Below are 21,431 nucleotides of genomic sequence, written 5' to 3'. Positions count from 1 at the left end.
CCATTATCTAGATATCTCTTCAAGCAAGTAAGAGTCACTCCTCTAAAACGCCTAAGAGTGAATTTTTCCCTCATGCCACTCCATCCGGTCATGATTCAGCTACACTGTGCATACCGAGACTGCTTCTCCCATTACTCCTAAGTTGCAGATGACTAGCACTTCGACTATACAACCTAGCTCTCAAGCTGACAGGATAAGCACTTTTATTGAGAGTTTGTCTCAGCATATTTTCGGATTTGAACGGATTCACTACTCCACTAACAACCAAGTTCAAATGCATCTCACAACCATTGAGACAGTTAGATGTTATTCAACAAAAGCTAGAGGACATCTTTTAGCTATTCGTGCCAAAAAGGGGGAGAGATAGCATACAGTAAGGGAGAGAGCAACACAAGAATGGGAAGTGTGCATACTGAAAGGGGTGTTGTTTGCTCAAGAAGAGGAAGCTGTTACATACACTCACACATACTTTTGGATAGCTAAACAAATTTTTGTTTTGCTGGTCTAGTTTATAGCTATTTGCTTACAATTTTTATAAACTCTTGGATATGGTTACTATGCTTGTGTGAATATGTTTTTAATACTTTGATTAAAGCTCTTGGTACATTGGTTTATGTATATAAGTTTATATTCAGTATTTTTTTGTGCCCATGCTTTGTAGCCTAGTACTTGTTGTTAAATGTTATGCATTTTCTTTAAGTACATCACTCTTGTGCCCTTGTTGGATTTTATATCCTTGATGCAATTACTTTGATTTTTGTATCGGTTAAGTGTTGGACATGCAAATGATACTTTGCATTGAGCTTATTAGCTTGCATGTCCGGATGTTCATTCCTTGTGTGAATGCGCATTGTGGTCATTATTTATAGTGATTGTTCGTTTTTGGTTAAGCCATGGTCTATTGCTTAATTCAATTTCGCTTGATCGCATTATGCTTGCACCGTATGCATTACAAGTTTTCTGCATACAATGATCATATTGTGTTGTTGTTTTTCAAGAGATACTTGTTCTTATGGTTCAAGAGCTACACAGATTCTAGAGGTAGATGTGAGTGAGTTTTATTCAATTGTTCCCAACTCACATGTTAAGTCTAGAGTTATTTTTATTTATTTATTTATTTATTTTATTTATTTTTTTTTTTTAGGGTTTTGTCACGGAATAGCCAAAGGGGGAGATTGTAAGGTTGAATTTAATCAACCATTCTGTTGGCCTTATTCCGTGCCAATTTGCTTATAATTCAGCATTTAGAAACCCTTTATTTAGGTGGGAATCATGTAAGGGCAGTGTGTGAGAGAGTGTGAAGAAATGCTTAAGAGTGTGCATTCAAGTAGGGCCTCACGACTGGATCTTACGACTGGCTCGCGACTGGCAAGTTGCCAAAGGAAGCACGCCAGCTATTGTACTATAGGACAAAAGTCCCAGTTTGGCCAAGCAGTTAGCTCGCGACTCAGACTTGTGACTTAGTCAGGTCACAAGGCCAAGTCGCTAGACCACCCTGTTTGGGAAAAACTGACTTTTCGCATTCCAAACACATACCAGTATAAATACCTCTTATATCCATGTATTGTAGAGAGCTTCCAGAGAGAATTTTGAGAGAGAAACCCTAGAGAAAAACAAGATTGACTCATCTACAATCTTCATCCTTTGATTCTTGAACAAATCACTTGCCCAGCCTCTAAAAAAGTGTTATTAATGCCTTAATAAAAAATCACTTGAATGATTGCCACCCTAAAAATAATAAAAATTTGTAATAAACTCATGATGTAATCATCACACAAGTTTTTCCATATATCCATATGAAAGATAAAGTAAATTAAAAACAGTAATAAAATTAAGAAATAATGTTGCAAGGCAGAACCCTATAACTATAGTGTTAGGTTCTAAAAGTTTAGAATAATTGGCAAACCGTGAACATAAACTTGTCTAGGTATAGATTCCAAAGCCTACAGGTATGTTTAGACAATGCTCAATATGTTGCAAGTCAGAATACAAGAAAATTGAAGTTGCAGGTTCAGGAAATTCAAAACATGCCTAGTTCAACCGATTGAGACATGGATCTACAAAATTTAATTTCAGCCCAATAGCTTGTTAAATCCATTAAGTGATTAGGGTTTTAGATCTAATTCTCCTAGTATTCAAAGGAACCCTAAGACACGTTTTGTTATGATTTTGGAGGTGCTCTTGTGAGATTTAAAAGGTTCTATGCCTTCTCCTTTCAAAGTCACTACTGGAATTCCATCTATACATTATTAGAACCGGTAAATCTGAAATTGCTACAAACAAGATCATATTAAGGTTGATTTGAGTTCAAAATACATTAAAACATGAAAACACATTGCATGCTGAATTTAATATCATTGAGATCTATATTGTATAGTCTTAACGAATTGTGCCTAGACTGTTTGTGTGCATCTGTTTATGGGTCATATAATGTCAAGTTTGCATATATTAAAAGAGAGAATGTTTGTATTCATGTATTTCCTCAACTTATTATTGTTTAAGTTTGATTTGTGTCTTTTTAGTTTTCCCCACCTCCTAAATTTTCCCCAAACCTGTTTTCCCAAAACTTTTTTTTTTCTTTTCCTATTTTTATAGGGGGAGAAAGTTGTTTTTATAACCTATGCTTTTTATAGGGGGAGTGGCCTCTATTTTTTATAGAGCTTATGTTTTATGGTTCTTTGATTTTCTATTTTCTCTTGTCTTTTGTTTTATATGTTCACTATCTTCTCTTTATTAGAGTTGTCATAGTCAATACGTGACAAAAAAGGGGAGAAATAGATGAAATTTGGAAAAGGTTTTTAATTGATTTTATTTAGAGCGAGATGAAATTATTTTTGAAATGGGGAGAAAATAAAAGTTTATTTATTTATTTTATGTATCTAACTTAGGGGGAGAGTAAGTTTGCTTTAGTTTGATGATTCATATTGTTTATCTGTCTTTATTTTCACACATGCGTTGATGTGCTCTTTTGAATGTTTTCAGGAAAGACAGGTACATTCCGATCAAGATCTTCTGCCTCTTCTTACAACTTCTAGGTTAGGAGTCTTAGACTAGGATTTGTGATGTAATTGAACATTTTTATTTTAATTGGGTTGTTCTTGTATTTGAGCATTTCATTTTGTATGTAAGTTTTGTAACAGATTGCCAAATGGGGAGATTCTTAGGTTCTAAAAGTTTACCTATCCCCTTCACTGAATCCTTGGAAGAGTCACCAAAGGTAACATTCCCATCCACCGATTCATCAATCTCCATAAACATCCTTTTATTCCCACACATATGGTTACTAGCACCAATGTCAAGATATCATGCATCATTTTCTTCTTTGTCTTCTCCTTTGTATGCCAACAACAAAGTCGGCTCCACTTCTTCATTCTTATCTTCAACATAGTTAGCTTTCTCCTCAATAGTGCTAGCGGCATTTTTACATTCAAAAGCATAATGCCCATATTTTTGACAATTATAACATTTAATATTAGACTTATCATACCTTTTTCTCTATGGTCTTGAGAAACTTTCTCTTACACGATCTCTTGTGGATTGTGAACTTTGACCTTTCTCTTCATAATTGGGAGAATTTTGACCATTCCTTCCTCTAGATCCTCTCCCTCTACCATGTCCATGTCCTCGGCCTTTTTGGTACTTTCATGCCACCCTTTCTCCCTCAAGGTGAGCTTAGCTTGTAGAACTTGCTCCAAAGGCTCTTGCTTTTTCTTATTGAGCCTTTCTTTATGGGCTTGTAATGATCCCATGAGTTGGTCAATGGTCACTGACTCCAAGTCTTTTGATTCCTCAATCGTCACAACAATATAGTCAAACTTAGAAGTTAATGACCATAGGATTGTTTCTACCACACAAACATCATCTATGTTCTCACTATATCTCTTCAATTGATTTATAATTGCTAACACCCTTGAAAAATAATTTGAAATAGATTCAGATTCTTTCATGTTCAAACCTTCAAACTCGCCTCTCAATGTTTGAAGGTGAACTTTCTTCACTTTATTAACTCCTGTTAGAGAGTTTTTAAGAATCTCTCACGCTTGCTTGGATGAAGTTGCATTTGCAACTTTCTCGAACATGGTTTCATCCAAACCTCAATAGATCAAAGTAAGAGCTTGTTGATCTTTCTTTCGAACCTTTTTTAAGGCTTCCTTTTGGTTTGTTGTCAAAGATTCTTCATCTTGTGACTCTACATAACCTTGAGATCTGACGCATCTTGAGATCCGAGCAATCTCCACAATCTCCCACGTATGTTGAGATCCAAGCAAGCCTTCATTCGGATACTTCAATTTTCAAAATTTTGTTTGATAAGTCAAGGAAATTGGAATGACACCATCCCATTGGCAATAGTCATTCTCACCACGAACCAATTGGTTTTGATACCACTTTGTTGGAAATAAAATAAAAATACCGATGGGCCTTTCCTCACTTACTCTCACAAACACTCACACACTAAGTGTATAAAAGAGATTCACACTCACAAATAAAACAAATGGAGAGAGAGTGGAGAGGGAAGAGTTAGAACACTTCAATGTTTTGTATTTCTCTTCAACTCTTGCATAAAAGTTGATGGATGAATGAGTTTATATAGTACACCATCTAACCTCTAATTCCCACTACATTTATTTTTCTAAATCTTACATTCATAAATCCCACAAATAACTTCAATAAACCTTCCACTACATTAACTTATGAAACTCCCACTTATTTATGAAAGGTTAATTTAAAAAAAGTTTAACTTCTAAAATTCTATTCTAGAGTTTATGTAGAATAATGTGAGCACCATATTGTGGTTAAAGGGTCATAATTAGGAGCGGAGAATGAGTATAGGATGAGGACAACTCAAAGGAGAAGCGTTGTAGAATCATTGACAAAGCCATTTTCGCTTCTACCATAGAAAAATGTTGTCCAATGCATATCGTGGACCCCATTCGAATGGGAAAAAAGAAACTTGACCCCTTGTAGCTTTTGAAACTCCTTTAGCAAACCAATCTGGATTGAAGTCGTTTGTCATGAATTGCCAAAGGAGGGAGATTGTTAGGTTCTAACAGTTTAGAACAATTGGCAAACTGTGAGCACAAATTTGTCTAGATATAGATTCCTAAGTCTATAGGGTATATTAGACAATGCTCAAGATCCTATAAGTTAGAATACAAGGAAAATGAAGCTGCAGAAAGAAGAATTCAAAAACTGCCTTGCTCGACTGATCTAGAGAGCAAGTTCAACCGATCAAGACACAAATCTGCAGAATTTAATTAAAGCACAACAACTCGTTAAGCCCATTAAGTGATTAGGGTTTCAAATCTAATTCTCCTAGTATTTAAAGGAAACCCTAAGGCATGTTTTGAAGAGACTTTGGAGCTTCTCTTTTGAGATCTAAAAGGTACTATGTCTTCTCCTTTCAAAATCACTACATTATTAGAACTGGTAGATCTAAAGTTGCTGCTACAATATCATACATAGCTGATGATTTAAAGCTTTGAGTGAGATCTCAGGGTCACAAACGTGGATATTTGTGTTTAACAAATTCAGATAGAAGAGTCCGTGAATTTGGAGCTGCATGGGGTCACATGAATAAGTATTACAAGAGGTAGCTTTAGATTTAGGGAAAACTTTATTGTAAAACTTCCATTCTATCATAGTGAATTTGCTGTCTTGAGAATAGTTTAGGTTAAATCCTCCCCAAATTTTTTACCTTGAAACTTTCAGTTTCATTAGTTTTCCTAGGTCATCATATCACTTGTTTTCTTTACTTTTCCACATTATGTGATATGATTGTTTGTGTTTAACCTAAATCTAAATAATAAACCTGAGTAACAACTTGGTTAATTAATTAGGTTAAACAATCTGAGTGTATATGGGTCTAAATGAACTAACAAAATTATTATAGAAAAGCCCTAACATAATTAGAAAAATGAAAATGAAAAAACCGACCATGCAATTTTCACATAACAAGTATTCTAGTGGGACAAGCAACTGACAATAAGGAGAGTATCGGGTAGAGAAGCTAGAATATTTAGCCCTATCCAGGTTGCATGTTGATTTTCAAAAGTAGCGTAGCAAATTCATCATGATGTCTATTATTTGCAGCGGGTGTAGTTGCTTACCTTCGAAATAGAATTTATTGTAAGTTGTAACAAATGGGTCAACGGAAGTTCTAATGACACTACTATTTCTTATTAAAAAAAAAAAAAAAAAGTTTAAAACTATTTTGCTTTGCCAATTTACTGGAGCTCAAAGGAGTAAGTTTGCATGTTTTTTGAGGCTTCACTGCACATAATATTCATGTAAGCTTGTCTGGAATTTGGTCTTCTAGGACCTCTCAAAACTAAACTTCTTGTACAAGCTTTCCAATGAATATGACTCGCTCGATTCTGGGATCGTTTCGCTAAGTTTCGTTCAAGACATAATTAGGTCTAGTTTTTTTATAATTAGCCAAGTTTCGAGTTTAATTTTGGAAAGTTTTTGTTTTTGTTTTTTTGTTTTTTGTCTTTCTGGTTTTATTTTATTTTTTTATATCTTCTTATTTCACATATGATTTGATTTTGGAGATGCACCATTTGTTTGTAGAGGATTGAATGGTTAGATTTTCTTATAAAAGTTGGTTAAACTTGGTCAAACTTCATATTTTGCCCAAGAATTCTTGGGTTTGCCCTAATTTTTCTAACAGGTTTGGTGAAGTGTTTGAATTTCAATAAATTTCTTTTTTCTTATAGTTTAAAGGTAAACAGCATTCCAAGGACCATGACCCAATTAAGAATATCTTATACGTTCTCTCCCACCTGTTCAATTGTGCAATCTTCATTTTTAGCTTTCAAAATGACAGATTCACCCCGTCACATATACGATCATCAAGCCATTCAAGAAAGAAAAAAAAAGCTAGAAGTGGCTACCATCTATGAAATGCAATTTGCGATTAGCTAAAGTCATCATTAATGTATAAACTACTATTTATGAACAAAAAGTGCAGTTGTTATCACCCGAAGAACAACTTTCCCTGTATATTAAGCACCACAAAATTATTGTTGACTAATCCATGAAGCAATAAAAACTGCTCTATCCCTGCAAAAGCAAAATCTTCTCTTCCGACTGAGCACAGTAAATTCAGAATGGGATGATTTCATATTGATAAACCAAAAAGCACATAAATGCAATTTTCATTAATAACCATATTGTTACAATTGTTATAATATAAGTCCAACAGGCTTAGACCCATAGTTAAGTTAGTTACTTGTATAGCAAATGCACTGTGTCTTTGTCTACCCATATATAAGGAGACTATTGTATTTTATTACATGCAGTTTGATACGTAGTGTTTCAGGCTTTTATACAATAAACACAGTCGTGTAAATATTACAACTTGTCTATTGTCGTATTTTAATGCAAGATCACACGCACGCGCACTCGCAAGTGCACTCACACACATATTATAACTTTAACTATAATAGTGTTTTTAATACGTTCAAAAGAACAAGAACCATTTCAAAACATAGGACACAGGTTAAGGATTAAATGTGCAATATAAGTTTAACAAGAATAACTTTATCTTGTACAACTTCAGTACTATCATTCAAAAGCCAATTACTAAATGAAATTAGTGGCCTTGGAAGGAAGATCAACACTTCAACAAAAGCATCAATATACATATGAAATGTTACTTTTGTTATGAATTCAAATCTTCTTTTGACAACTGATATTTTCTATTCTAGAGTTTATGTAGAATAATATGAGCACCATATTGTGGTTGAAGGGTTATAATTGTGAGCGGAGCATGAGCATAGGATGAGGACAGCTCAAAGGAGAAGCGTTGTAAAATCATTGATAGAACCATTTTCGCTTCTATCATAGAAAAATGTTGTCCAATGCATATCCGAGGACCCCATCCGAATGGGAAAAATGAAACTTGACCCCTTGTAGCTTTTGAAACTCCTTCAACAAACCTATCTGGATTGAAGTCCTTTGCATCATCACCCCAAAGTTCACAGTCCTGATGAACAAGGATTGCTGGTAAGGAGACTTGAACTCCAGCTGGTAAAATCAAATTTCCGAGTTTCATTTCCTCGTGAACAATTCGAGTTAGGACAATTACTGGTGGATATAGTCTTAAAACCTCATACAAAATCATGGTCACCTGTGACATGGAATATATATATATATATATATTGTAAGAATTAGAAAGTGATGTGCATACCAAACTCATTTAATAAAATATTTGATAGAAGTAATGCCCATGGAAAAAAACTGACTTCAATGAAGTTTTTTTTTTTTCTTTTTTTCTTTTTTTTTTGAAAAAATTCATCCAAGTCAAAGATTGAATATTTGAATTACTCATTTGGGTACTATTACAATAATTTTACTTACGTTTCTTTACCTTCACAAAACACGGAAAACGCACAAGAAACATTGCAAAACACGGAAAATGCACAAGAAACATATAGGGTCAAACTTGATTGAAAACCTCAAAATCTTTGGGGGCTTAATTGTAATCCAATTTTCTAATCTGTTATCACATCACCACAAAATTGTGGCAATTTACTTAATCAGATAAATAGGTTCATATACAATAAACAAGAATCCTGTAAGAAAGAAAAGGAGCAACAAAAAAGTAGAATTGATGTTAATCTTCATATATATGATTTCAGATTGGGACCTGCATGGTGTAATCAGTCTAACTTCATATATATCTTTGTATTCTATATATATATTTCAATCAATAGCTTTTGTTGTTATCCATGGTGCTGGATTATTTTGAAGACTTTCTAGGTCCCTTTTATTTTTTCCTGGTGTCCTAAAGCTGGATAATAGACTACTTGTTCTAGATCTCCACGTTTATAATTATGAATTTAAAAGAAATGTATGATCTATTATTTCTACGAAGCAATTCAATGTAAACTAATCAAAAGAACTTACAACTTTGAGGTGATTTAGCCCATCAAATTCTGGTTTGTTTTTACCAAAGACATGTAGGACTTCTTCTCTTGCACGCGCTTGCCAACTTGGATATCTACTCAGAATTACCATTGTCCAAACAAGCAAAACTGAGGTTGTCTCTTGCCCCGCAAAATAAAATATCTTACATTCCTCAATTACATCTTGGAGATTCATTCCAACGTTCTTGTCGATCCCATGTTCTTCAATTTCTTTAAAGTTGGACTCTAGAAGTATGCCAAGTAAGTCATCAGTTCTAGCTCCACCTGCTTTTATTGCCTTCTCTCTTTTGTTGATGATGCCTTTAAGTGAATCTCGTATTTCTTTGTCAATTTCTTTCATCCTCTTGTTTATTTTTGTTGGCAGAAACCTACACGCGAACCATTCATGCAAACATGAGATAAGAATAAAGTGAATTACCTCCCTCACTAAAAGGGGGAAAAAGTGAATTACATCAAATTGAACAATCTATTCTTAGGCTGAGAAGAGTATGAATATATAACGATTTAACTTATTTATTTCATGCACAAGAACCTTATATATAAACACACACACACAAATATATATATATATATATATATAGATATTTATTTATTTATTTATGCTCAATAACACTCTTAATTATTTATTTGTGGTCTTCATCGGCTGTTCTTTGGGAAGAATAAAAGGCACAAGGAAATCAAAACAGAGCTAGTAAGTGAAAACTTGAAACCCATTGGTTCAAATTAATGCTCAATAACGCTCCTAATTTTAGTATATATTAATGTAAATTAGTATATTTAAATTTGATTCTTTTGATAAATGAACCTAAGTCTATAAGAAAAACTTGATTATTAATTATTAGCAGATATTGAAATGTTTTGGTTTACCTCCAACCTGGAATGTAAACAGACCGTACAGTTTTCATTGCAAGCTCAGCTTGTTCTTTTTGGAGTTCAAAAATCCTTCTTCCTTCATCATAGCTACTCCCAAAGGCTGTTTGAGAAATCACATCACTTGTCAAAGTTTGGAGATAAGGCCATACATCTAACTCAATTGATCCCTCTTCAGACACCAAACTTTCCCATTTGCACATCATGTCATTGCAACACTGATAAAATGCTGCTGACATATTCTACAGAAAACAACATGAAAAAATTACAAGGATTGTACTTAGTAGGCACATGTACCTACAAAAATTACATGAATAAACATTTCAAGTATATTCTAGCAAAACCTATAGCCAAATGTCAGTGCCAATGTTGTTTGTACTTAGTAGGCACATGGGCACACGTGCACAAACTTAATCTTAGGTTTTTTTTTGTTTTTCTTATTTTTTTATTTATTTTGAGAATCCACAATCTTGGGTGTTAGATGTAACTAACTGAAGCATATAAATGCTATATTTGCACATATTTCTACTTTAAGTTTTGTTCTGATGGAACCCATATCCTGCAAAAGATGGTCTTAGAATTGAGAAAAAGTTTAAATTTTTTTGAGAAAAGATAAATATTCACGACCTAGAATATTTTCATTAACATTTTAATCATTAGTTTCACTTCAAACACCATTGTTGAATATAAAGTGATAGAAACGAACAGGAAACAAGTGACAAGAATAAAGTAACCTTCAACTTCTCAAGATGGAATGCTGGATTAATAATCTTTCTGTGTGTTGCCCATTTCTCACCATCATAATTTGGAAGTCCGGTGGCTAGCAACTTGGTTAGTGGATTTGCATTTGGCTTTTGAAAGTCATATATCTTGGAGAAGATTTCTTTTAATTGTTCAGGGTTCAAAATGTTCACCCTGGGTGTGGGGCCTATCCATATAAAAGAATTCTTACCTGCATATTTGCTTTTGTTAGTATAGAACAGGTTTAGTACATCTAAAGTTCAAACTATGGTTGCTGACATAAGGAGACAGGTAAGGCAGGAAGATATCAATTAACACACACACACACCCCACTGAATTACATGAGTTCTTTGGGATTTCATAATGTGAGTTATAATTACATTAGGTATTGGAGATTTCAAAATATTTGAGATTTGAGTATACTGTTTATCCTTCCAAGTTTAGCAGTGATTTTTAGTCAGTGAAGTTTAAAATGATCTTTTATTTAGTCCTGTAACACATCATCACTTCATTACATATATTAAGGACAAAAAGCGATTAATTTAAGTTTAGGAACTAAAATCAATCGCTTGAAATTTTTTAGAGACTAAAATCAATCGCTTTAAATTTGTTAGAGACTAAGGGTCTGTTTGGATAGAACTTATTTTGCTGAAATTGAAAACTGAAAATATTTTAGCAAAATAATTTTTAAATGTGTGAATAATGCTGTGGAACCTATTTTTAATGAAAAAGTTGATAAAAAGTAGAGTTTGTGGGTCCGTAAACAATGCACAAATGCACTGTTCACAGTTGAAAAGTCAACAAAACCGGCTCTTGAAAAAAAAAAAAAAAAAAAAAAAATCTGAAAACGTGCAAAGTTGAAAACGTGAACATAGACGTGCTATCCAAACTGCACCTAAAAACGATTACTTCAAATAAATAAAGTGCTTGTAGCCTAAAATCTAGGAAGTACCATTGTATTTTGCCATGGCTACATAAATTATAATAACAAGAAAAGTGATTAATTGCACACAAAGTAGTAGAATTAATAAAAAGATTGTCAGAAAAGCCATGACTTCAACAGTAGGAAGGAATGGTTCTATCTTCGAAAGTCAAGTTGCACTTGATATTTTCTGATTAACAAGCAAAAAAAAGAAATCACAAAATTCTAGTGACTTAAGCATGTTACCTCATTAAACTTGAAAATTATGAAAGGAGAGGTAAAGCAAGTTTAATTTCAACCAGATAGAGGCGGAACAAAATAGTCTCTCCCTGTTGTTGGGATAGCATCATGAAAAGATATTTTATGGCAGTAGAACAAGAGACTATCATGACGTTCAATAAAATTGTATGTGCTTTGAATTTTGACATGTCTCAATCAAATATTGTTTCAATTCTTCCGGTATTTCTTTAGGAGAAATACCAAGACACTTGTTTCTACTATCAAAATTAATATTCAAACTAGTCAAGAGCCTTGTTGCTTAGCAATATAGTCTACTCTTCTTTATTAAGAGAACCAAGGTTCAAATATCTTGTTTTCCCTGTAACTATTAAATTATCAAAAGAAAGCTAATATTCAAAGCAATGCACAAAAGGATTTAAGCTAGATTTTCTAACTGCATAGTGGAGTGGGTAATTATGGAGCTAACATGGAAATTAGACATGTGAGTAAAGCCTCACATTAAAAAATAATGACAAAATTGAGTTTTTAATATAATGTAGTTAGGTATAGACTCATAGGTCATATATATTATATAAATCCCACAATTCAAGTCTTTTTAAGATATAATTATCTCCCCCAACCAGATATCTTGTGCCTCATTTGGGAATTAGGCGTGGTCATCTCCTTATAGGTATCTAAGTCACTGGTTAGCTAGGGGTTAGGGGTTTGATTCTCATGAAAAATTTTACAAAAAATGTCTATGCATCTTTTTTTTTTTTTTTTTTACCACCTAAAAAAAAGAGGATAAAAGAGCGGTTGAAATGTGTTAAAAATAAAAAATAAAAATTTATTTTTGATAGATATTTAAAATTACTTTAATTTAAATAAATAATGAAACTTTGCTAAGAGTAAAAACTCAAAAGTTTAAGTTAGTAAAACAAAAATTGCAGTCCACTCCCAAGCCCCCAAAAAAAGCAGGGGAAAAAGTAGCTGTTGAAACAAGATTATTTTTCAGGTATTAAAAGTTACCAGATGGAAGGACAGTCTAAAATTAAGTTTTCATGTGCCAAAACTATTGATAAATGATTATTAAAATTTATTTGATTTAAATAAATAATGGAAAAAAAAAATAGTGGAACACACCTATTTACAGTATTGAGTAATTGGGGTGTGCTTGGGTTGAATTTGGTAAAGCCCATTAAGGAATAAAAAGCTTAAGAGTATTACTATATGCATAAAAAAATAGCCCATTAGAACCAAAATATTTTGTGCCACAAATTTAAGGGGGCAGATTATAATTAATGATGTGGTATGATAATAGAAATTAAAAAAAAAAAAAAAAGTTTTAGAATAACTCCTCTCACAAGCATTCACCTAACAATACAGAAGCAATAAGTGCAAAAAATTTTATACTCCTTCTATCTCAATTTATTTGTTCTTTATTCTATTTTGCAATGTCCCAAAATATTATCCTACTTTTGAAATTAACAATTTTTAATTTACTAATATTCCTATTATGTCCATACTTTATTTTCAAAATCATTTTTAATAAATTTATTTAAGAATAATTTTGAAAGTTTATACATTTTTATACAACAGACAATAAATAATACTTCCTTAAAAAGTTGAATTTTCGAAACACGCCAAACACATTAGAAGAGGGAGTACATATTTTCTATACTTGTAACAATTTCCAAAACTTAAAGTTGGTTGAAGTTATCCGGTGGATTGCGATTTATGACCGACCTCATCTAATGGTGGGTTCATTGAGGCACACCAAATATGGACACTAGCCAACGACTCAACGGGAGGATTAGAGAATATAGTCTGAAAAAGGAAACCATTATTGATTTTGGGATCATTTAAAATAATGACAACATTTTCCATTAAATTCAAATACATAAGCGGATTGCATTTATTTGTCATTCCCAAAAAAAAAAATCTACTTAAACCATTATTGATTTTGGGATCTTTTAAAATGATGACAAAATTTTCCATTAATGTCAAATACATTAGCGGATTGCATTTATTTCTCATTCCCCAAAAAAAATCTACTTGTACTTGTTGTAATGCCAATCTAGACAAGTATTTAAATTTAATTAAAAAAACATAATAGTATGTTGCAAATTAAAAACAATATCCAAGTTTTTCCTTTCAGAAAAATAAGAATCCATTAATGAATTCAGGTGTGCTACAGTATCTAAGTTTATCAATGTATGAGCATCTCCAGCAATTTCTTGAAATTTTTGTATTGTAGCAACTCTAAAAAAATTGAGAGTTTAGAGAGGCTATTGAGGTTTTTTTTTTTTTTTTTTTTTTTTTGGTGTGTTTCCTCTCCAATAATAGCTTTAGAGAGCTGACTGGAGATGCTCTAAAGAGATGTAAGCTGCAAGAACTAAAATTGATGTCTAAGTTTGAAAATCAAAGCACAAAATCCCTTTTTTTTTTTTTTAAGTTCAAATCAGAAACAAGAGAGTTACTGTAGACATACCATAATTTGAGACAATTTGATGGACGAAGGGGAAGACACGCGGTGCAATGTCAAAGGTGAAGTTGATGGGTTTAGACTTGGCTTGACTTATCATCTTAGAGCTCTCCTTCAAGTCTCCAAACAAAAGCCTGTAGGAGTTGCCTTTAAGACCTTGCTCCCTTAAGCACCTCTCTAGCTTTTTTGGCCTTAGCCACACCCAATTCACTACTCTCCATGCCCATGTTATTACTACCACAATTGAAACTATGGAAACTGCAATTCTAAGCAATGATATTTCCATGTTTTGAGAGAAGAGCGAGCGATTGAGTGAGAGAGTATAAAATGAATTAGATGGGCTCCTTTTAGTAGTTCTTGTTTTGATGGTAAAGATTATACGTGTTTAACTTGTTCTGTAGAGTGAGGTCCAGACACACCCGCGGGTCACCAGAATATGTCATTTACACAGACACTATAGGGGAAAAAATAAATAAATAAATAAATTACTAATTTGGTCCTACAAGGCAACAACTATTGCTAAAAAAGGAAAAAGAAAAATATTGCTAAAATACGTACAATTGGTTCATGTTAAAGCATTAGGAGTCGATGCAATGCAACAAATCGCAATTTCAACACAAATATGGGGCTAAAGGCACCGAAAACTATCTTAATTCTTACATCAAGCTCAACATAATGTCTAAAAAAATTATTGATGAATAGTTCCATAATACACTTCTATATTGAGATACTTTTCATCAACTCAAGTTCTATGCAATTCAGTGATATATTGCAAACGCAGGACTCAATTTCCTAAGCTCAAGTTCCACATTCCATTGAATTGCATAGAAACTAGACTTAGGTGAAATTGAGTTCCATGTTGGAACTTGACTTTCATAAAATTGATTTTCAAAAAGAGATAACGTAACTAAATAAGATGCTGTAGAGACTTGTAATAGAATAATTTTCAAAAGCCGAAAATTTAGCAAAGAAGGCATTTTTTATAGATGTTCTATTTCTTACATTGACTAAATTCATTAAGATTTAAATGAAGAAGAGGTTCAAGGATGAAATTGACTTGATTTTGAAAATTTTCTGACTCAAATTTTCAATATTCTTCTAATTAAATAAATTAATATTTATTATTAAATTGCACTTTAATAATTGATTATGATTGAAATCCTATTTGTAGTTATGAGATACAATGAACTCTAGTTGTTTATAGTGGAGCCCGATATTTTTGCTATGCTTTTTTTTATATGTTTCCATTTACAGAGATTGTAACCATGTAGCTCATAAAATTTCATTTATTGTTGTGTGTACACTTTTACTGAGCTTTATTGAGCCAAAATAATAATAATAATAATAATAATAATAATAATCTATATGTTCTAGGTTAACCACCATTAAAATTGTGTCAAAAAATATAGAAAGTATCTAATCCAAATTCATATGATCATATTATGTTGGATGAAAAGTTGCCTACAAGGTATGATGCTTTGGTTGAGATTCAAGCTAAAGTATTCCAAGTTACTCTAGCTGAGAAAATTTCTTTTCAAGTGGTCTACACTCTGCAGCTATGTCTGGCATTTTTAGTTGTGCTTAAACATAAGAGGCAATGAGATCTAAGCTCCTAGTTGCTAATTGGTGGAGGCTGGTTTACCACACATCTAATGTACCAAGACATGCTTTTATTTTCCGGACATCTAATATACTAGTCAGGATGACCTATTGAAATGGGGTTACTAAGGTGACTATTTGTGTGGTTTTTTGTAGGGGTTGTATAAAATACAAGGTTCACTTGTTCTTTGAAATGCCCATTCACCAGGCCTGAACTCCTTCAATGGGGTATTAAGGACTTGAAAGGAAAGGGAATCTAAATTTGTAATCTGCAAAAGTTGCTTAGATTGGCACATCCTTGATAGATTTTCCTTTTTGTAAAAATTTTTGCATCTTGACATATTTTTAACATTTTTATAGGATAATTGACATCTTTCAAACTGATCATTTATAGTGAATGTTAAGTAGATGAAAGATCCATGTACACCCCTGCAACAACAACAACAACAAAAATAATAAATAAATAAATTTCATAATTTTGTTAGTAACTAGTTATTATAAAATAAATTTGGGCCAATTCCTCTTGTTTAGACATGCTTGCACAAAAAATTGATGACATGCTTTGCAAAGAAATTGTAAAATGTTTGCATACCAAAGCTAATGGGTCATTGCCCCTAGACATGCTTGATGCAAAACATACATTCCTAGCCTAAAATTCCCCCAAAGAAATGTCCTAATATGAGTCTCAAGATATTTTTGGGTGATTGTGACTGATCCTTTGAAACGCTGCCTACTTACCTCTCTTACAGAGGATCAAGTCCAAACATCATTTGGGAAAAGAAAAAAAAAAAAAAAAAGCCTTTTAAAAATGAATTTTTCATGAAAATACTTTTGAAATTAAAGTTCATATTATCCCCATTTTTTAAAAAAGAAAAAGAAAAAATCCATTCAATGTAGAATGGTGGTTTTGAATATTTTTCTTTTTAAAATGAACAAAAGATAATCCTTTGAACTTCCCTTTTGACCGGTCATAATGCTCAAGAGTTAACTCAATTAATTGACTAAGAAAGATTTGAAATCATTAAAAACAGGTAATTAAATTTGCTTCTTTCTTTTGAACCTTTTCTGGTTAAGTCTTCAATGACAATCAAAGAAATGAAATATGGAAATGCATGGAAATCACATATGTTGGGGACAAGCAAGAGGAGAATGTCCAAAGTTTGAAAATTTATTACAATCATTCGACAATTTGAGGAATTTTATTTCTCTTTAGAGTTGTGTTTATTGGAAGAAAACAAATAGAGTATTCTAAGATTAATAATATTTTCAACTCACTTGAGAATTTAAGAAATTTTGTCTTTAATGATGTCAGCCAATGAGGCTTGATAATCCTGACCAATTTTCCTTCTTAATCCAAGAGAAAATATTATCAGAACTAAAAGTGTGCTTACAATCAACAAAACCTCAAGAAGGTCTTTATTCTATGGTTGTAATGTAGGGCGGGTTTAGCTTATGAAAAGAAGGATATAAAAGGCTCAAAATCCTTATGATATTTTCCCAAGAATGCAAAACTTCAAATTCAAGCATTGGACAAGTTTTCCCATATCTTCCCTCAATGACTCTTGTGCTAAAATCATAGTCATGTTCCTCACTTTCTCATTGGCCTTCATTGGTTCATTAATTTTATAGATATTTATAATAATAATTATTATTCACATGCATTTATCATAACAATTAATAGGTATTTATTACAAAATTTATTCATATATAATTTATGGTTTTTGTTAACTAATGCCCTAAGGGCATAGGTTAAAGAGCAATTAATGATCTATTAGTATATAATTTATGGCTTTTGTTAATTGGCAGTGCTTAACTCAGGTATAATCCCTCCGAACTTCAACCACACATTTATAATGCTTATTCCTAAAATCCAAAGTCTGAGACAAGTCACGGACTTCAGGCCTATTAGTTTGTGCAACGTGTTGTATAAGCTTATTGCTAAAGTGCTCGCAAATCGCCTAAAGAAATTTCTGCCTGAGCTGATTTCAGAAACTCAGAGTGCCTTCATGGCAGGAAGACTCATCACCGACAACATTCTAATTGCTCATAAGACTCTTCACTACCTAAAAACCAAGAGGACGGGTAAGATGGGACTAATTGCGGTGAAACTTGATATGAGCAAAGCTTATGTCCGCGTGGAGTGTGTGTTCCTTGAAAAAGTCATGGAGAAAATGGGGTTCAGCCGAAGATGGATATCGCTCATTTCTATGTGCATCAAACTTGTTTCATATTCGATCTTACTAAATAGGAAACCTCATGGCTTCATTTTGCCAGAATGAGGCCTTCACCATGGCGATCCGTTGTCTCCGTATTTGTTTCTATTGGTGACAAAAGGGTTGCATGGTCTCTTGAAGAAAGCTAAAGCTGAGGGTAGCATTAGAGGGGTCTCTCTTTGTCAAGCAGGCCCTCGGATTATGCACCTTCTTTTCGCTGACGATAGCCTTATTTTCTGTAGAGCCTCTATTTCAGAATGCCAAAAGATTCAATCAATCCTTCAGCTCTATAAGCAAGCATCGAGTCAGAATATTAACAGGGGTAAGACAAATTTATTTTTTCGCTCTAATACTCCAACCCAAACCTAGGAGGAAATTAAGAATTTTTTGTGGGTGGCTGCCATCCAAAGATATGAACATTATTTTGGGTTTGCCCTCCCTGGTGGGCTGCGCAAAAAGGAAATATTTTAGCTTCATAAAAGAACGAATCTTGAAGAGACTTAAGGGTTGGAAGGAAAAGCTCTTATCCCAGACCGCAAGAGAGATCTTGGTGAAGGTAGTTGTTCAAGCGATCCCCACCTACACCATGTCATGATTTAAACCCCCTAAAGGGATGATCAAGGAAATTGAAGTACTCATAAGAAAATTTTGGTGGGGATACAAAGGAGAGCAAAAGCGCATTCACTGGATTAGTAAGGAAACATTGTGTCTTTCGAAGAGTGAGGGGGGCATGGGATTCAGGGAGTTAAATAAGTTCAATGATGCCCTTTTGGCCAAACAAATTTGGCGATTGATGAACCATGAAGATTCTCTATTTCACAAGGTTTTCAAGGCCAAGTTTTTTCTGAACTACTCAATCCTTGAGGCAACAAGCCATCACAAAGGATCATACGCATGGAAAAGTATTCTCCAATCTAAACATGTCATTGAATCGGGTTCCATTAGGAGAGTAGGTTATGGTAAGTCTATCAAAATCCGAGGAGACAAATGGCTACCAAAACAAAACTACAGAAGTGTCATTTCCTCGATTTCCTCTTTTGGCGCAGAGTCTACAGTGAGAAACCTGATTGATGATGTCTCCCGTACCTGGAAGGCTGATATAATTATGCAAGAGTTCCTACCACATGAAGCTAGTATTATTGCTAGTTTGCCGTTGAGTATCAATCAGATCCTGGACAAACAAACTTGGTTTCCTTCAAACCAAGGAATCTACTCTACTCGAAGTCCATACCAGATGCTTGCTAAGTCTAAAAGGATTTTTGTTCTGAATTGCTCTAATATAGGTCGAAGTAAAAGAACGTGGAATGGAATTTGGTGCTTGCAAGTCCCCCCCAAGGTTAAGCACATGTTATGGAAAGCAACCCACGAAGCTATCCCAACCCTGCTTAACCTGTGGAAACGCAAAGTGGTCTCATCAGTCACCTATCATAGGTGTCTCTCAGCTTGTGAGGACACTATCCATTCTTTGTGGAGCTGCCCTGCTTTGAAGGTCATTTGGGAAGCTAATGCAGCTGGCTAGAAGCTTCTAAAGCACAGATTCATGAGTTCTGCTGACCTTATGGAGATGTTAGTGGAGATGAGGAATTGCTTCGATATCAACCTGGTAGCTGTGATCTTATGGCTGATTTAGGATAAGAGGAATTCTGACCATGTGGGGGCCTGCTCCTCTGATCTTAGAACCATTCTAGTAAAGGCTTCGACCTTCTTACATGATTTTTCCTCAGCATAACTCACTCGACAAGTGCAGCCCTCAAATTCTGGCAGTAATACTAGGTGGATTTCCCCTAACCCTTTGATGTATAAGGTGAACTTTGACGGGGCAATCTTTAAGGATTTGGGTGTTGGTCTTGGTGTGGTTATCCGAGACTCTGAGGGAATGGTCATTGGAGCTTTGGCTGAAAGAAATCCTCTACCATGTTCAATTGCCACGGTGGAATCTTTAGCGTGTAGAAGAGCAGTCTTATTCGCGAAGGAGATGAGCATTTTTGAAGCCACAATCGAGGGGGATGCTGAGATAGTCATCTTGGCACTTAAGGATGGGAGCACTAGCAACCCAAAATTTGGCCATATCATCCAAGATTCCCCTATATTAGCAAATGAATTTCGTTTATGTGTTTTCTCTCATGTAAAAAGATTAGGCAATACTGTTGCCCACTACCTTGCCAGAAAAGCTAAATCTGGTAATGAGCTCCAGGTGTGGATTGAATCCATCCCTGATGATATAGTTCCTCTTGTGTATCGAGACTCTTTGTAGTCTTTTTCCCTTTCAATGAAATTTACCTTCGGGTCTGGATTCTCAAAAAAAAAAATATATATATATATATATATATGATCTATTAGTTCATATTTGGGTATATATATATATGATCTATTAGTTCATATTTGGGTAAACTACGTATCAGTAGCGCATAAAGCAGAAAACAAAGCATGAGACAGGGGAGTTATATTCTACTTGACATGTATAGTTATAAAACATGTATAGCTATAAAGACAAAAGGAATGTGCATTTTAAGTGCAACCCAATACCTTCTCTAAATATTGGAAAAATAAATCAGAGAACGATATCCCAATTATCTTTTTTTTTTTTGGTTTGTCATTGTCTTATCCCTTGGCATAAGTAGTGCATTTACAGTATCCAAACTTTTTCAAAAGAGCCATGTACTAATTTTCAACGACCTTGATAACGAAGTGCTTTTCTTCCATATATTGTAAATCTAAAGATGAAGATCTCAGCCTTAGAAATCTTGAGTCCGACGCATATTGGGAATTCTCTTTTTATGAAAGAGTTTATGGCACAACGCTCTACTTAATTTTTGGTACACTAACTCCTCCAAATTAAGTATCATGTAGTTTTTGATGTACTTAGAGAAACTACTAAATTCTTGAACGAATGCGGTGCAAATTTTTGCATTTGGAGAGTAAAAGAGGATGGACTGTACTTATTTAATAAAGAAAAGGCAATGCCTGTGAAGATGCATGATTGGGAAATAGGATTGCAAATATAAAGGTGATGAATGATGTATGAGGGAAAATCTTATTGGCTGTGATGGTTCACACAGCCATGCTTAATTTCTTTCCATGCATAACTAATAGAAGGGAAATCTTTTTTTCCTGGACTTTTTTTTTTCCTTAAAATTCTTTGATGTCTCCAGTTTCGAAACTCTTACCATATTTTATTTCCGGATTTTTTAAGTTTTATTGCAAATTATTTGTACGAATGATGCCACATAGGTGCTAGATGAAATGGTAGTCACATTGACATGAACTTGGCTTGGCCTTTTTTCTTAAACTTTTTGTGTGTGAAATATACAAATTTTTGTTCAAATTCCATGTTCATGGAAACTCAACCAAGATTTAACCCATACTCACAATCATGGATTTACTATATTCTACAAAGAATAAAAAATATTGACATAGTGGATCATTCTGGACCATTTATGTATCAGTGGTTC

General features: G+C 33.6%; 2 protein-coding genes across 2 annotated transcripts; one reads left to right on the top strand and one right to left on the bottom strand.

Moving 5' to 3' along the window:
• Nucleotides 1-7,526: 7,526 nt before the first annotated feature.
• Nucleotides 7,527-14,490, bottom strand: LOC126720901 (cytochrome P450 CYP72A219-like). Its single transcript, XM_050423748.1, has 5 exons — nt 14,174-14,490; nt 10,535-10,752; nt 9,798-10,042; nt 8,911-9,298; nt 7,527-8,131 (listed from the first exon to the last, which is right to left on the bottom strand). Exons 1-5 carry the CDS (start codon nt 14,451-14,453, stop codon nt 7,706-7,708), a joined length of 1,557 nt encoding a protein of 518 aa, XP_050279705.1. The 5' UTR covers nt 14,454-14,490; the 3' UTR covers nt 7,527-7,705.
• Nucleotides 14,491-19,774: 5,284 nt separating this feature from the next.
• Nucleotides 19,775-20,233, top strand: LOC126721583 (uncharacterized). Its single transcript, XM_050424633.1, has one exon. The coding sequence runs from the start codon at nt 19,775-19,777 to the stop codon at nt 20,231-20,233; it is 459 nt and encodes a 152-aa protein (XP_050280590.1).
• Nucleotides 20,234-21,431: the final 1,198 nt, after the last annotated feature.

The sequence above is a fragment of the Quercus robur genome, chromosome 4 (genome assembly GCF_932294415.1).
Source record: "Quercus robur chromosome 4, dhQueRobu3.1, whole genome shotgun sequence".
NCBI lineage: Eukaryota > Viridiplantae > Streptophyta > Magnoliopsida > Fagales > Fagaceae > Quercus > Quercus robur.
The sequence above is the reverse complement of the archived record's forward strand: the minus strand, read 5'-3'. Positions and strand labels throughout refer to the sequence as shown.

Bases quoted from the DNA above. Each gene is read 5' to 3' on its own strand.
- LOC126720901 (XM_050423748.1), bottom strand. From the start codon at position 14,453: ATGGAAATATCATTGCTTAGAATTGCAGTTTCCATAGTTTCAATTGTG. The intron at 10,043-10,534 runs GTTACTTTATTC...TGTTTTCTGTAG, and splicing joins TCCATCTTGAGAAGTTGAAG to AATATGTCAGCAGCATTTTA. The intron at 8,132-8,910 runs GTAAGTTCTTTT...TCCATGTCACAG, and splicing joins GGCTAAATCACCTCAAAGTT to GTGACCATGATTTTGTATGA.
- LOC126721583 (XM_050424633.1), top strand. From the start codon at position 19,775: ATGTATAAGGTGAACTTTGACGGGGCAATCTTTAAGGATTTGGGTGTT.